At 40.5% G+C, this 16,651-nt stretch overlaps 2 protein-coding genes across 2 annotated transcripts; one reads left to right on the top strand and one right to left on the bottom strand.

Moving 5' to 3' along the window:
- Nucleotides 1-1,997: 1,997 nt before the first annotated feature.
- On the bottom strand, nucleotides 1,998-5,379 carry zic6 (zic family member 6). The gene is made up of 2 exons (XM_062425996.1): nucleotides 4,419-5,379; nucleotides 1,998-2,623 (listed from the first exon to the last, which is right to left on the bottom strand). Exons 1-2 carry the CDS (start codon nucleotides 5,377-5,379, stop codon nucleotides 1,998-2,000), a joined length of 1,587 nt encoding a protein of 528 aa, XP_062281980.1.
- Nucleotides 5,380-13,189: 7,810 nt separating this feature from the next.
- On the top strand, nucleotides 13,190-16,010 carry zic3 (zic family member 3 heterotaxy 1 (odd-paired homolog, Drosophila)). Its single transcript, XM_062425589.1, has 3 exons — nucleotides 13,190-14,180; nucleotides 14,996-15,159; nucleotides 15,828-16,010. The coding sequence occupies exons 1-3, from the start codon at nucleotides 13,190-13,192 to the stop codon at nucleotides 16,008-16,010; spliced, it is 1,338 nt and encodes a 445-aa protein (XP_062281573.1).
- The last annotated feature ends 641 nt before the right edge of the window (nucleotides 16,011-16,651 follow it).

Below are 16,651 nucleotides of genomic sequence, written 5' to 3'. Positions count from 1 at the left end.
ATTGAATTCAAGCTTTGCCCGGAAAGCTTCAAACAGAAATCTTAGCATATTTTTCTAAATAATGAGATGTTGTTTTTTAGTTGTTGTAGAAATTTACATTCTAGAAGGTACAAAAAACAAGCAGATGTGAACAAATATGTCAGCAAAACCATAACTGATGAAGTGAAGCAAACATTTTACTATTACTAGTGTGTGCATCAAAAACAGAACATTTGTTTTTTGTTGTTTTGTTTCACAAGCCAAATACGAAACAGCACATATCTGAGAGGTATTGCGATTTTGAAAAGTACAGTCCAGTAAAATTAAAAATTCAGACTCAAAGTGAGGAGCTCATATTTTATGAATGTAAAAAAAACCTTCATAGAGTCAATTTTATGAATAAATAATGATGAATGGACAGTTTAGTTATGAGTACTTGGACAATGCCATATTTTAAGGCTATAGGGTTATACATTGGTTATATATTGGTGTCTGCATTTCGTTTACATTCAAGGTAAAACGTTTTAAAGTGTGTGTGTGTGTGTGTGTGTGTGTGTGTGTGTGTGTGTGTGTGTGTGTGTGTGTGTCCGTGTGTGAGTGAGTGTGAGAGAGAGAGAGAGAGAGAGAGAGAGAGAGAGAGAGAGAGAGAGAGAGAGAGAGAGAGAGAGAGAGATATATATATATCGAAAATAAAATGGATTAATTCGATATAAATTCAGCAAAGTGGACCTCAAGTGGAAGCCGAAGGCAATATGAAGACTTGCCTTCTTGGAGGAAACGGTTTGTGCGTGACCCCGGCCATTATGGCGGCAAAAACACCTGTACCCCAAAAACGCACACAATCATGGCGCAGTTAACTGAACTTAAATCTGATTGAAAAACAAGCGCTCTTTGGCGGAAAACATGCTGACGGACTAAAGTGACCACTAGATTTTAGCCGGTCTGCAATGTCATTGTTCATTCACAGGATATTTACCTCAGTCAGGTCAGTTCTGTACATTAAGGCCTTTCTAAGAGCTGACACGGGACTAAAAACACTAGGATGTGAGCGTATCCAGGCCGTTGCACAAACCTGCAAACATGGCTTTGGCTACTGGAAATTATAAAAAGGAAAAAAGTTTGAGTTCTCTATGAAAATTCATTGATTGGGTTTAACCACACACGCCTGATCAAAGAGAATATAGACACTTTAATAAAATATAGAATACATAATTAATTATACAGTGGCCTTATGTAGGCTACAGAACTGTAGGCCTATGCTAATTAAACGTTTTTAATATCACGAACACTGTGGTTCATGCTCACACTGGTCTTACTTTGCACAGAAATGTGAAATATACATATAATACAAACAAGGGTACGAATGTGTAATGAAAAGAAGGCGAAAAGAGGAACATTAAGGGGTAAAAACCTACTGAGCCTCGCAGTATTTTAATTACACACAAATGGTGCTTCAGGCCCATCATGCAGGCTTGTTAGGTCCCAAAATTAAACTTGAGAAAAGGTCTTTCAGACATTTATTTCATCTTGCGACATACATAAAGACATGAATAATGCTTCTATACTTTCCAGACATACATTACACCTATTTTACATTCAACAATGACCCCTATACGTAGGGCTACATTCAGCAATACGTTTCCTTTTACTTTCCAGTAATAGCCTATAAATTCAATGGACCAAACACGCAGATTTCCATAAAATCCTTTGTCATTGTTTTCTCGTAAGATAGATAGCTTTAATAATTATGTAACACGGCGAACAATTAGGCATATACACTTTGTAAAAGTTCCTATATATAATATACTGTGGGGAGATGCAGCTACGAGCCAAACCCGACCAAACAGGTCTCACGACAACATAAAGCTCGCCACACTTCGCAATGCAAGATTTCCAATATAGGATGACTCAGAACGTGTCACTAAATATTTCATTCACAAACATACAAATAGTAATAGTGATACAGCTTAGGCTATAACATGAAAAATAGGCCCCTAAAATTGGGTCCCAACAGGAACTCAGAGAGACGGAATGTTATTACACTGCTTTGGTGGGAAAGAGTCCACGCCGCTGTGGCATGTGTACCATCCATTCACAATACTTTTCTGAAAGGGAGATGTGGAGGGGAAAGTCCTCGAGCTCTGGGCGAAAGTGTGACCTGTCTGGCCACAGGGGTACTGGGAGGACTGGGACCTGTAGCTGCCTCTCTGTAGTAACAAAGGGTCCAATAGGGGCTGTGACCTGTGTGGGGAGTAGTCCAAACTGCTGTCAAATGTGTGATGGAAACGTGACCTCGGGGTCGAGTCGTCTCGACTCTCTGGGGACATGGGGACGTCATGGGTGGAGGTGGGTGGTTGTGGGGGGCTGATGGGGCCTCCATCCGGGACTCGGGTTGACCTGGTCTCCGCAATGTGACCCCCGTCACCAGGACGCGCGTCGCTGCTCTTGGCGACTTGAGTCTTGTTGCAGTGGAGCTTCATATGCTTTCGCAGGGAGCTTGGGTGGGTATAACACTTGTCGCAGCCCCTGACCTTGCACATGTAGGGTTTATCACTGGAGTGCACGTGAGAATGCTTCTTTCTGTCGCTGCTGTTCGCAAACCTCCGGTTGCAGCCCTCGAACTCACATTTAAAAGGTTTTTCACCTAAACGTGCAGGGAAAAAAGAAATGACGGCGAGTTACGAATATGCTTACAGGCCCGTGCATGCTATCCTTTTGCCATATAAGTAAATACTCATGGCCTATGTCAACTGAGTGCACTCCATATCTAACAATTTGGTATACAACGTGAACCTGAAACTCCATTGTCCACACTGTGAAATCACTATCAGGTCTCCAGATGACCGTGATCAGTGAGACACTTTCCAGGCCTCATCAGCCTTTTATTAATATTGCCACAATTCTGTAATAATTTGCAATAAAATGTTTATATTATCTAAAACTATCTACGTCCTCTGAGTTCAAACTAGCTGCAAAAACTTTGGTGCGGTCCTGATCGCAACAAGTGAGGCAGTGAGTCTGCAGACTAAATCAACAAGGCTGGCGTTATAAATCAGTAATAAGCCTGCTAGGCCAAACGCAAAAATGTGTTTGACTGCAGTTCATAGAATGAATCATTGCTATCAAGATGCTAATTGATCTTTTTGTACAAAATTGCCCACAGCTGCGAGCTGTCCCTCCTGCACATAGACTGATGGCAGACAATCAGGAGCTGAACTCATAAATAAAAGTTTAATAGTGTCTGTTAAATGATCATTTTATATGCCTGAGCTAATGGATGTCTGTCTTTTTTATTTGAAAAATACTTAATATATTTTCTCACATAAATTGTCTAATTAACAATTCACTGCGCATGTGCAGTAGTGTAATAACACGTCATTAAGCGTCCCTTTTCTGTCTCTTCGCTTTCATTAGTACACCAGAAGCTAAAGGATATGCTGAATAAAAAGCCTTTTTTCCCTCAAGCCTCTTTTTTCCCACTTCATTTGTTAATTATATTTGCTATTTGAAATTCTGTATTTCAGTCAAATTCTACCACAACCCCTGATGTCTGTGAAAAGAAGAATGAGATTATATTACAGAATAAATCTTCATAAATACTACAGATGGTGTGATCATGTCAGGGACGCAGGGAAAGCCCAAAGAAACTGAAAATGAAATATCCTTCATGACAAGTAACACGCGATCAAAGTGACAGACATTTAAGGAGGATAAGACCATAAATGTATTGTCTTTTCGAAATAGGCCTCATTTTGTTTAAATTCATAATTATTTCCAATTGTACTGACTTGAGGTCATCCTTCTACCCAGCTCTAAATGTTCTCCTTGCATCACTGTGCTGTGCTGTGCTACTGTTCCTGTGCACATCACATGAACTGAGTCCCTGGGAGGTAGAGACAGCGTAACGGCTACGTCACAGCTCTCCGGTGTCCCGGCATTTATTTAATAATTTCACTGAATGAAGTGGGAGAGGCACCCAAACCACTAGGCCCGCATACTATACTCGTTTGTAACAGTTTTACTACTACTCGTCTGTGTTTCCTGCAAGGAGCCTTTACATGCTTCCCCCCCTGCAAAAAGCAGGCAGCAGCACAAAAAGAAACGGCAAGAACCAGCGAGAGAAGCTTTGCATGACAACATTTTTACAAAAATGGAGGCCTAAATAATACCAGCACCAGCCAACAACGACGACAACAACAACAATAATAATAAATAATAATTCAATTTTCATAATTTATTGTATCATGAAAAATTAATTTAAAAAAAAAAAATCACACACACACTGCAAAACTGATCAATATAAATGAAAGTGCTTGGGAAGTTGAACATTCTGACCAAATTTTAAATGAAAATTTCACCTATGAAAATGTGTTTTTATTATTATCACGGTTGTTTTTTTTTAAATGATAGGCTACATTTTATTGGGATTATGAACTAACCTGTGTGAGTCCTCTTGTGGATCTTTAAATTTTCTGATCTTGCAAAAACTTTCTCACAGCCGTGAAAGGGGCAGGGAAAGGGTTTTTCCCCTGTGTGGACTCTGACGTGGTTCACCAGCTTGTATTTGGCTTTGAAAGGCTTCCTGTCCCTCGCACAGTTCTCCCAGTGACACACATACTCAGAGTGCTCTGGTCCTCCGACATGCTCCACTGTCACATGGGTGACAAGTTCATACATGGTACCGAAGGCTCTGGAGCAAGCCAGCTTCCCAACCCCCTCTTGGCCGTCACTCCACTTGCACACCAGCTCAGGCTTCACTGTTTGTTTAGAGCACCTGAGGAAAGCGTCGCCTCCTCCACGCTGAATTGCCATGTTCAAGGGCTTGTACAGACCCAGGAATTGTGTGACAAGTTGCTGGCTGTTTCCCTTGGGGCTGATAGTTTGGCCATAAGGGTGAGTCCGGGTGAGGAGGTCGCCAGGTAGACCCAGCATCATCTGGCCGCCGAGATCTCGATTAGCGTCGCTGGAGCCATGGGCCTGCTCCTGATAACTTGTGAAAAAAGCATGGCTTCTGTTGTCTCTGCAGCCGTGAAAGTCACGATACCTTCCAATCCCGCCATGTTGGTTAGCTCTTGATGCCAGTTGATCAGTGACGGGTGGCATGCCGGCTCCAGTAAGATTGGCTCCAATGATAATGCCCCTAGGGCTGTGCTCTAACCGGTGGCTGCTGGGGTATCCAGAGTCTGAAAAATTGGGAACCGAATGGTCAACATATGCACTGGACCTCGTCTCGGGGTAGTCTCGCAAATTGTGCGAGGGGCAGAGTTTTAAGGAACTGCCAGTGGGGTGTCCCATGTGCTCTCCTGCCAAAGGTGGCAGCACCACGCTGGGTTCAGTATTGCTCTCCCCGGGGTTGACGCAAGAGAGAGGGCAGCCACTAAACCTCGAAAGGCTTGTCATGTTTTGTTGTGAGTTTGGCTATGCGTTTGCAAAATCAACCAATTCGGCACTCAGGATGCACCTAGAAATTCTGTTTCCATTTTCCGTGTTGTATATCATCTGCATGTGAAATTCTTGGCCGTAAACTTCGCAGAAGTAGGAACCAGACTCAATTTCGTTAAAGTTGGTGTGAGTCCCATGCCGTTCACTTTGCCCTCTTGATTTGTGGCAATAACCGTGGTAGTAAAAATGCTTCGAAACAGGCCATGGTGCAATATAAAAGCACAGCAGGCAAACCTGCTTTTAAAAAGGGAGCTTTGGGATTGGTTGGAATGCGCTGTGATTGACAGGCGCTGGGTTTGTTTTAAAAGGGACACGCAGGCGTTCACCGCACGACTCCGTTTTCAAATATCGCAGAGAAAATGCTTTGAAATGTGCCGCGATACTCCCAAATATTGCTGCGTCTCTAACTTCAGGCGCCTTGTAAGACCCCTTCTCTAAATGTAGACGTGGAAAAACGCGCGGGTTAATGTTTAATAATAATCATCTGATGAAAGTCAAGTGATTAAATGCAGAAAGGGGCAAAACACAAGACACTCACAGCCGATTTCCTTTCTTTTATTTCACTGGAAATCTTGCCAGAGCAAATGTCCCACTCCTGCCCCGCAGGAATAACAGAGAGACTGACCACTGCATGTCCAGCCCAATTACTGTCAAGACTCGCGTTCTGAGTGGAGTTCCACTTTGGAAAAACAGTTAAAGTTACAGAAAACTTATTCTAACAATTCAACCAGTTGTCTAAAAATATTAAAAACACTAACACTGAATCTGCGAGTCACAAACAAGACGGCACGTTTTCTATAATAAGACAGGTAGGAGTATCTCTGTGTTACACTTTCACCTTAATGCATTTACATGAAAACACATAGCCTACATGACTTTAAAAAAATAAATAAAACTTTGCCAAACCAAAGCAACAAGTAGTGGACCGCGCAAATATCTTTAAAAAAAGTTATTTCATGAAGACATTTTCCAGCAGTGTAAGTGGGGCATACAGAACAGGATGTACTATTGTAGGTTTGAGCCTATACGGATCGCACAGAATATATAAACTATTCTATAAACAAACCCACTTCTCATTAAAACAAATGAATAAGCATGCATCTTTCAGCTGGCACAGTTGGGGTAAAATGTAAATGATGAAGAAGTGACAAACAGCAGAGGAGGGGCTGCACTGTTCATAAACTTTCTTACTTTTGGGGTGCTGTGAGGACAGCAGATCCACGCTTTCCATGCTCCACTGCGCAGCACATATTTCTCTTCTCTTTGACGTACGTGGCTCTGATTTTATCAACGCACTGCCTGACCAGTTTAGCCAAATTCCTTTATCTGTTGCTTTTATTTCAATCTAGGCGAAGTGGCATGCGGCTCTGGACTGCAGATTATAGGTTTAAGGAGGAAAACCCCTTAAGATTGTAGCTAATGGCGGAATTTTCAACTTTTTCTTAAAAAAAAGAGAAGGAAAAAAAAAACCTTTCTACATTGTTATGCTGACGTCACCTGCAGTGGATCCTAGTCAGAGACAAAGCAAGGGGGGCCCACTTGATATTAAGTGCCGCAAAATAGTAGACAGGCCCAGGACTGGCCTAATTCAGTCATGATTGTAATGGACGCTCATGTTTGTCAACCTTTAACCCAACGCATTTCCGAGAATGATTGAGGGTTGAAGGCCAATAAACTGAAAGTTTCCAATCTGTCATTCAGATAGCATAAAGGGCTAACAGACCTGCGCCCTAAATCAATTGAGCTCCTTACTTGCAACTAGAAAAAAAGGAGGAAAAAAGGCCAAACAAGATCTCCACATTTGTGATTTAACATGATACCCCAATTTTATGAGTCTGTTTTGGCTCAGAGCCAGTGAAGTGTGTGCAATATTTCATTGTAATTTCATTGTAATATACAGTTTTAAGAATATGATCATTTAAATACTCATGACATATAAATTTGCCTAAATGTACAAATTGCCCCTAATATGGCCATAACTTAATTACAGTTTAGCCTAATAAGCAGTTTTCCATAAATTACAAGTCTATTCCTTTGTCTCCAATGCGGTTTGTAAGTTTAGTAATGTGAATTTAGTAAATTTGTGTGTTTCAAATTTGCCAGATAAGTTTAACCAAACTTTAATTTTACAGGATCTGACTTGGAGTGGTAAGCTTCACAGCAACATACAATATGATTACTGTACAACAGTAATGGAAAAGACATGCAAATATGAACTGCAATTATTTCCTACTTTGTTTAGGACACTGTCATGTTACTCTAACATCTTTCCAGATTTATTCTTTAAATTTCGCAAAATATCTTATATATAACATAGGAATCTGTATAGCGACAAAGAATTTCAACTTTTTTATTTTACTACACATGAATGGATACACAGTTTCAGTCTAAATATCTCAAACGTACCAAATTTTTATTTTTTGACATCTGCAATCCCCCACCTCCCAGCAGCCCTCTAGCTTTATAAATCCGGTTATTTGTGTTGGTTTGGTTGACAGGCCAGACAAAATCCTACTGACTGTTGCATTCAAAATATCACTCCCAAGCATCAAAACACTCATGTCAGGGAATACATCCATAAGGTCCAAGTCACTCCCAGTACAGTAAATCTGGAGCAAATAAATGGCAAAGATGCTATGCAGAAATGAAATAAATCTGATCCCAGAGCAAAAGTCATTGTTTTAACGCCATTTCATAAATTGAACTGACAATTCTGCAAATGTTCTTTCTTAAACCCTGGATAGCCATAAGAAAAAAAAATTGTAAAATAATGTTAACCAACTTGTTTGGAAAATAATGACACAAAAGTGATGTGTAAATGTGTCTATATGAATAAGAATCGCAAACTATACTGGTCAGTGACTCACGTGAATGTAACACAAAATATTGTGAAAAATAAACAGAGAAGGAAAAATAACAAAATACATTTTATCATGTATCCAAATCTGTGTGTGACAGATAAACATGTGTTAATCTACTGTATGTGGCAATAACAGGGATCTCTAATGTGTGTGTGTACATTTAAACAACTGTAAGCGTAAATGTGGAGTGTGCTGCGATATTATTGGTGAGGGATGGCAGGGGACAGTCTTGCCATGACTTTATGAAATTTAGATGAATTAACAGGTTTGGGATGAGTCCATTTGCAGACAGATGCTCCAGTAAATCACAGCAAGAAGTCAATTAGCCCTCTCCATCAGCCATATGAAGGCAAACACCGAACAGCAGTCACTCCAGATCCAGCTGACCATATAATCTATGAAATATAGACAATGATTTGTGCAGCTATTGCACTATATGCCGGTGTAAACCTGTGTTGAATCCTATGAAGTGAATGCAGAATGACAAAAAACGCTCCTGAGTCTGTTTTTTCACTGACAGACAAAAGAAAACAAACACATCCGCTGCCCAAAAATATACCCGATAGCAATGCAATACAGTCAGGCATTACATTGTGAAATTACAAATTACAAACACAGTGAAATTGTCATTCGTCATGTAACGCTCTAGTGTCTATGGAGACAAAACCTGAGTAGTCATCAGCTGCTACACTTGCAAAAAAACAAATAATAACATTTGACACAAGCAGGCTGCATGTATTTAAAAAATAAAATGCATAGAGTAAATATTTGATTTTTGTAAAATGATGAGCATTCTGGAAAATGGGAGGATACAAATGATTATTGTAGTTGGTAAACAGCCCTACTATAATTGAAACTAATGTGAGCCAAAATGGTAACTTATTTTATTCAGATAATGTATGAAATCAGAAGTATGAATCTAAATGAAAGTATGAATGCAAACCAGAACCTGAACCTTTTACTGTTTAGGGCTCCGAAGAAAATGTTGTGGAAAATTCTCCCCAAGAAGCATAAGAAAAACAACAATTTAGACTCAGTTTTTAAAATGTGGGTCTGAGAGTTGGGATACGCCACATTAAACCACCAAGTTCACTCAACACAATGTACATTTTAGCAAAATAGTGAATTACTGTAGTATTCATTCATTCATTTGGACCGCTGGGATGCATTTATCATTTTTTCTGTGTTTAGAAGGTAAAATTGGAAAAACACATTCGAATACAGTGGTATTTAATAAACTGAACTAATAGTGGGTTATGTTATTGCAGAAGCAGATTTCACTTTTGTTTGGTCACTATTGAGTTAACTACAAGTCCACAAACTTGTCTATAGTACTAGCAGCCTGAGCCAGCCAAGTATAGTTGTAGGCTACAGGCCAGACAACATGGATTGGGGGGAAGAAAAAAAAAAAAAAAAAAAATCTCTCAAGTTTGCTCAAAGAAAAAAAAATCCTGAAGACTGGGCTGCTACAGACCAATTTGTTGAGAAAAGAGAATAATGATCATGCATTTAGATCATTTAGAAAAATGTTGAAATGCACTGACATAAGCTTTAGACACTAACCAGTCTAGTTATAATAAATGCATAAATGTTAGCTGTTTACCATTAACGCTGATGATTATGTTCTGCTCTTTTCCAACAGCATGGGCCTACTGTCACACTACAATATTGTGATATTTTAAAAGGTAACGCGCATGCTCAGTTAGTAGAAGATTATGTTATAACCAATGGGGTATCCCAACGCCCAATGAGGTAATCCCAGCAGAGATAACTAAATAATCAAATTATACACATTGCACTCCTACAGAACAACCTGCTATAATTCAGATGTTGCATTACGCCTACATTAATTTAATCGTGACATTTTTCAAATTGTGTCAGACATTGGAGCTAAAAAATGAAGCATATTTACAGTTTTCTACAATTACAATTAATATATCTTATAATTGAAATAAATACAACACATTGTTTTTAAATATAAAAGAAGAACATTTAACTGAGCAAATATTTCCAGAATTAAATAAAATAGAGTTGTCAGAAAAAGGTGGTGAAAATGTCATAGCAAAGTGCGGCACGCTCGAGCAGCGGTGTAAAATATTTGGTTTGAGTGAGCCAAACGGTTAACAAAAGTGCAGCTTTACAGGAGGTCTATAAAGCTGTCTTTCCCTCTGTTTCTTAAGTTTCCCCATTTTCTATTGTCCAGTAAAAATGAACTATTAAAGCGCTAAAGCAGTCTGCTCCTTTCATAAAAGACAGAGGCAGATTTTTTTCAACAAGAATTTTTAAACTAATAGTCAAAGTATATCCTAGTTTTGTCACATGACATATCATTAGAAAATGTGTTTGAAGCCCTTAAAAAACTAACTAACTAAATAAATATTCAATAAATATCACTGTACCAGAAGAGACCTGTAGTTGTTTAAAATTGTTCATCATGCAACAGTTGCTTTACATTAGGCCTAACTGATGACAGCCCCCCCCCCCCCCCTTTTTTTTCCTCAGCAAGAGCTCAGTGCCTACGCTGTTCCGTTGCTCACAAACATTTGTGACTCATCTAAACCATGTTACTTAATTATTTCACAGTGATAATATGGCTGCAAATACACGCACATAACCTTAATTGGCTTATTGAGCCTTCGAGTTTCAACAAGCCAATAAAATATGGAGGGAATACAGGAAAACCTTAACAGGCTGCTTGTCACTTGTGGAGGTTCACAAAGGTCGCCATAAATCTCATAGTGAAAAACTGCAAAGGCAAACTCATTTAGCGGTGTGCGTGCGTGCGTGCTTATGTGGTGTGTGTGTGTGTGTGTGTGTGTGTGTGTGTGTGTGTGTGTGTGTGTGTGTGTGTGTGTGTGTGTGTGTGTGTGTGTGTGTGTGTGTGCATGCGCGAGCTGCGAGTGAGAAGTCGAGTGTGTGAGTGAAAGGGGAGTAAACTGTGAGAGGTTATGCCTTGGTGGCGAGAGAGAGAGGGGGGGAGAAAAAGGGAGAGGGAGAGCGAGAAAGAGAGAGAGAGAGAGAGAGAGAGAGAGAGAGAGAGAGAGAGAGAGAGAGAGAGAGAGAGAGAGAGAGAGCATCTTACGGAGGAAAAGGGAAGATGGAAGGGATCTCATTCGTCGTTTTGCTTCAGATAAGTTGTTGAGGTTATGTGTAAAAAGCGCAAGTTTACGGCGACCATAAGAAAGAGAGGTATGCAGGTCCTCGCAACAATTAAATTACCATATGAGTAACAGGCCTAAACAGGCTATCTTCACTTAAAGAAAACTAAATCACATGCGACCTCCAGAGCCTAAATAGAATAAACTGTAGTTTCACATATTTCCAAAACATGCACTTTACACTGGCATACATCATACCAGCTTCTTAGTCACACTGAAAGATGACAGATAAGTAAGAAAACTCACCTTTTCAATCTATAACTCTCGAAATGTTCGGGGAGTGAATGCAGTAGGATGAGGGCGAAAGCAGAATGAGGGACTGATTTGAAGATTTTTTTTTCTTTAGTCCAGATCCCCTAAAATAAAGAATGTGAGCTCCTTCCTGGGACAGATTGAGGGGGGAAAGGATGTGAAAGGCTTGGAGTTAAAAAGCGCCGCTTGAAGCACTCAGCGCGTCTCTGAACTTGATCAGATTTTATGTGTCCTGCAGCGAGTCAGCGGCAGCCCTGTGAAACTTGCTCAATGGCACGAATTTTTTGGCTGAGCGAAAAAATCTCAGGATATTACAATTACTGCCATCTTTCTTTCTGTCCTTTATTCTTCCGTCTTACACCCTATAGAGCTTTGCAAAAAAAAAAAAAAAAAAATACCCCCTCCCCTTTCAAGCGGCTTCAAGAAAGCCACATTTTGGAACTGTGCCAAGTACATTCAAGTTTTCAGTTAATAAGAGCCAAACTGGTCACATAAAAGAGGAAGATAAGTCAATATAGATAGATAGATAGATAGATAGATAGATAGATAGATAGACAGATAGATAGATAGATAGATAGATAGATAGATAGATAGATAGATAGATAGATAGATAGATAGATAGATAGATAGATAGATAGATAGATAGATAGATAGATAGATAGATAGATAAGTCAGTCATTTCAGATTTCTATGAACGTACGGGCTCTTGAAAAAAGTTTACTTTCAAAATTTAATGAAAACTTTTTATGAATGACGAAACCATAATATTTTATGCTGTACATTAAGTTCATTTATATTGTTTCTGTAAAATATTAGAAGTTCCTCTAAGTTTGTGCGGATTCTGGTTATTTAAAAAAAACTGCAGCAGATATTACAGCTTGCACATATTGTATTTATATATTGTATTTTATATACAACTGTTGTGGAGTTTCTGGTGGAGTAAATTGCATACGACTGCGTGAGCCATGCGCCGCACATATACCACATACGATCTGCGCTAGAGTGCTCTGTATACCTGCAAAATAATGCCTGTAAGAGCCAATCAAATGAACCCAATCGAGACGACCTGCCATCTTCAATACCAAACTGTGCCAATCACCAGAAATCTAGCCAATTAACACCCTCCTTCGAAGTCACGTGTCAGAAGAGTAGCTAAGCGCTGATTGGTTGTCGTAGCACTGCCTCCCGAGTTCATTTATGTTCTGGGAGTGAGTGATTGACTTTATCAGTCCAAGGACATCATCCGCCTGGAAAGGGGGGGAAGTTTGATCCTCTTTCTCACGGATCGTAGTCAACGGGAGTTTTTTTTCTCCCAACTCTTCTTTACGCATAGGATTTTTCCCCGTTTTGGCTTGGTTTGTTTTTTTTATTTCAGGATTTTTTTTGTGCAAAACGTGGTAAATCTCGGCGCGGCGTTTGCAGCTTGCGCGCTCCGCTAAACTGGATTTTAAATTTATTTTCTGTTTTCTTCACATCTCATAAGTTTGCTTCAAGCTCATGACTATGCTTCTTGATAGCGGTCCGCAGTTCGCATCGTTAGGGATGGGGGGTTTCGGGACACCACGGCATCACGAAATCGGTAACAGAGACCCGAGTCTGGGACTCAATCCTTTCACCGATTCCTCCCACTCCGCAGCGTTCAAAATCAGCCCCGTAGCTCACGATATTGCCTCCAGTCAGACATCAGCTTTCACCCCGCAAGCCACTGGATATGCAGCCGCGCTGGGGCACTCTCACGGCGGGCAGGTGGGCTCGTACAGTGGGGGAGCGTTCAATTCAACACGGGACTTTCTCTTCCGGAACCGGAGCGTTGGAGAGCACACAGCGCCGAGCGCCCAGCATGGGATCTTTGCAGCTTCGGCGGGGAGCCTCCACGGGCCGCCGGGGATCACCGATAACCCCGGACATCTGTTGTTTCCAGGACTTCACGACCAGGGGGTGAGCCACACTTCACCGAGTGGACATGTAGTTAACAGCCAAATGCATCTTGGTTTACGCGGGGACATTTTCGGAAGACCTGATCCGTACCGTCCGGTCGCAAGCCCTCGGACGGACCCCTACGGGGCTCAGCTCCACAACTACAACCATCCTATCAATATGAACATGGGGATGAATGTGCCGACACACCACGGTCCAGGGGCCTTCTTTAGATACATGAGGCAGCCGATTAAACAAGAATTATCCTGCAAATGGATAGACGAGAACCAGATGAACAGACCCAAAAAGACTTGTGATAGGACTTTCAGCACCATGCACGAGATGGTCACTCATGTGTCCATGGAGCACGTCGGCGGCCCCGAGCAGAGCAACCACATCTGCTACTGGGAGGACTGTCCGAGAGAAGGGAAATCTTTTAAGGCCAAGTACAAACTGGTCAACCACATCCGTGTGCATACGGGCGAGAAACCGTTCCCATGCCCGTTCCCCGGATGTGGGAAAATATTCGCCAGATCGGAAAATTTAAAAATCCACAAAAGAACACATACAGGTAGGCATCAACAATACGATGTAGCATAACGACGTGCGTAAAATAATATTTAAAGCATGTAGCTATTCAGAAAAGAAATGTTGTCCCCTTACATATTGTTTCAGAGTGCTCCAAAATTAAGAGTGCATGTTTTGTGTTGTTTACAAGTACCATTTGAGAACGTGGGCCAACGCTGAATGTTCTTAGTGCTGTTCTCAAATTGTTGTTTGTGCTGTTTATCATTATTAAGCACATGGATAAATCAGCCGTGACTCAATAATGCACAAAATGTGATGTTATGTGCTGAGTTGTGTATAATACTGTGTATAACCACAGATATACTTTACTCACTTGTCAAACTTTAAGTGTTGTTCTATTAGCTGTGTTAGGCTATTTAGGAAGACTAAGGACTGTATTGCTTTCTGTGCGTCGCATACAATTGTTTTCTGTCTGTGTTTATATTTCTTACTCCTGTTCGCCCATGGCATAGTGCAGAAAATGCCCTGTTGATTCACTGTTTACTATATAAGAGCAGACGCACAGAGCAGGCTAGTAGTAGCATGAAGGAGCAGGCCTCTTGAATAAATAAAGCCTGACAGAGCAGCGTGTAGTAGTGGAGCTGTATCCATGTCGCCCCGAAAATGTAGGTTACTCTGTTATATAATAGGCTGCAGTCTGCAGACAATTTACATCTCCGGTCTTCTGGGTTTACAGGTGGTGTTACAATGGGAGTTTGTTTGTGGACTATTGGAGTAATTCACGATCTGTGTGTATGTATGTGTGTATGTGTGTGTGTGTGCTTACGTGCGTGTGTATGTGTGTATTTAATCCTGCAGGTGAGAAGCCGTTTAAGTGTGAATTTGATGGCTGTGACAGACGATTCGCGAACAGCAGCGACAGGAAAAAGCACATGCATGTGCACACATCAGACAAGCCATACATCTGCAAAGTGTGCGACAAGTCATACACACACCCCAGCTCTCTCAGGAAACACATGAAGGTAATTAACGTCTTCATTACTCCTTAAACACATTAACACACACACACACACGCACGCACGCACGCACGCACACACACACACACACACACACACACACACACACACACACACACACACACACACACACACACACACACACACACACACACACACCACTACCCCCAACATACAGAGACGATCACAACTTCAGGCACTTTCTCAGATGAAATATCACTGTCAAGCTGCAAAAAGCACAATTTAACATGCAGTTAACTTATTACGATACTTAAAATCTTAGTTTATTGAAATATAGTAACACGTGGATTGTGTGTATTCCACTTGTAGTAATTATTTGACACTAGACTCACGTTTGCCTCTATGTTTTGTTTATGAAAGTGAATGAAACCTCATTTTAAGCATAAACGTTTAATTATTATAAATGATTATATCAACTGATATTAAAAAAATTGACTTTAAGGAAACATTTTACATTTTAAGAGAAGTTAATGTGGGTATGTTTTGCAGTGCAGATGATATGCCTGTTTCAAGTTTGCTGCTGTTATAGTTTTCCTATAAACATCCAGACATGATCTCCTCTATGAAGCCACTTTAAGAGCATTAATGAATTAGCGTGCTTCAGTGTCAGCGATTGAACGTTAATGTCGTCCTTGTTTGTTTTTTTAATGCAGGTACATGAGTCTCAAGGATCTGAATCGTCTCCAGCAGCAAGCTCCGGATACGAGTCATCCACACCGCCAGTGCTGGTTTCAGCCACCACCGAGGACCCGACAAAAACACCGCCGTCAGCCGTGCAAAACACGTCTGGTCACAGCGAAGGACTGGCACCCAACTTTAATGAATGGTACGTTTGAAGTCAGAAGAACAAACTCTCTTCTCAATGTGGACCACGGGGTTGAGGATAAATGAGGATGAAAAAAAAACCCTTAAAAACTATTCCTGTTCACTTCACACACACACACACGCAGACACACACACATACGCTCACACACATAAACACACAGACACACACACACACTGTCAGACACACACTAATGGGATTTTGGGACAACAGCAACAGGAGATGAGAGCAAAAGCCAGCACCAAGCAGGCCACGTCCGTTCTCAGGATCACGAAAATTGACTTTAATTCCGCAATTTTGAGGAAATCAAAATCAATCACAAATAAACAAAAAACGTAATACTTTCTCAGTATAAATAAATGTTTTTTTTATCTTTTAGTTTACAGATTTCAGGAATAAAAAAATTGTTTTATTTTTCATTTTATGTATTTTCTCAAAATTTTTATTTAAAAAAAAAGAATAAAAAGGAAGAATATTTCACGCTGTTTTATATGACGGTGATGCGCTTGTTGTCGCCTCTTCAATTGATTGTTGGAACTTCAAACAGTCTTAAGAAACGTGCCAAAGTCTTTGTCATGAACTTGAACACAGAAAAAAAAATCATAAATAAATATTATACTCGTGAATGTATTTCCTTGTTTGATGGGGTCGAAT

This window comes from Scomber scombrus, chromosome 9, assembly GCF_963691925.1.
Source record: "Scomber scombrus chromosome 9, fScoSco1.1, whole genome shotgun sequence".
Classification (NCBI taxonomy): Eukaryota; Metazoa; Chordata; class Actinopteri; order Scombriformes; family Scombridae; genus Scomber; species Scomber scombrus.
Note: the sequence above shows the minus strand (reverse complement) of the source record. Positions and strands in the feature narration are given on the sequence as shown.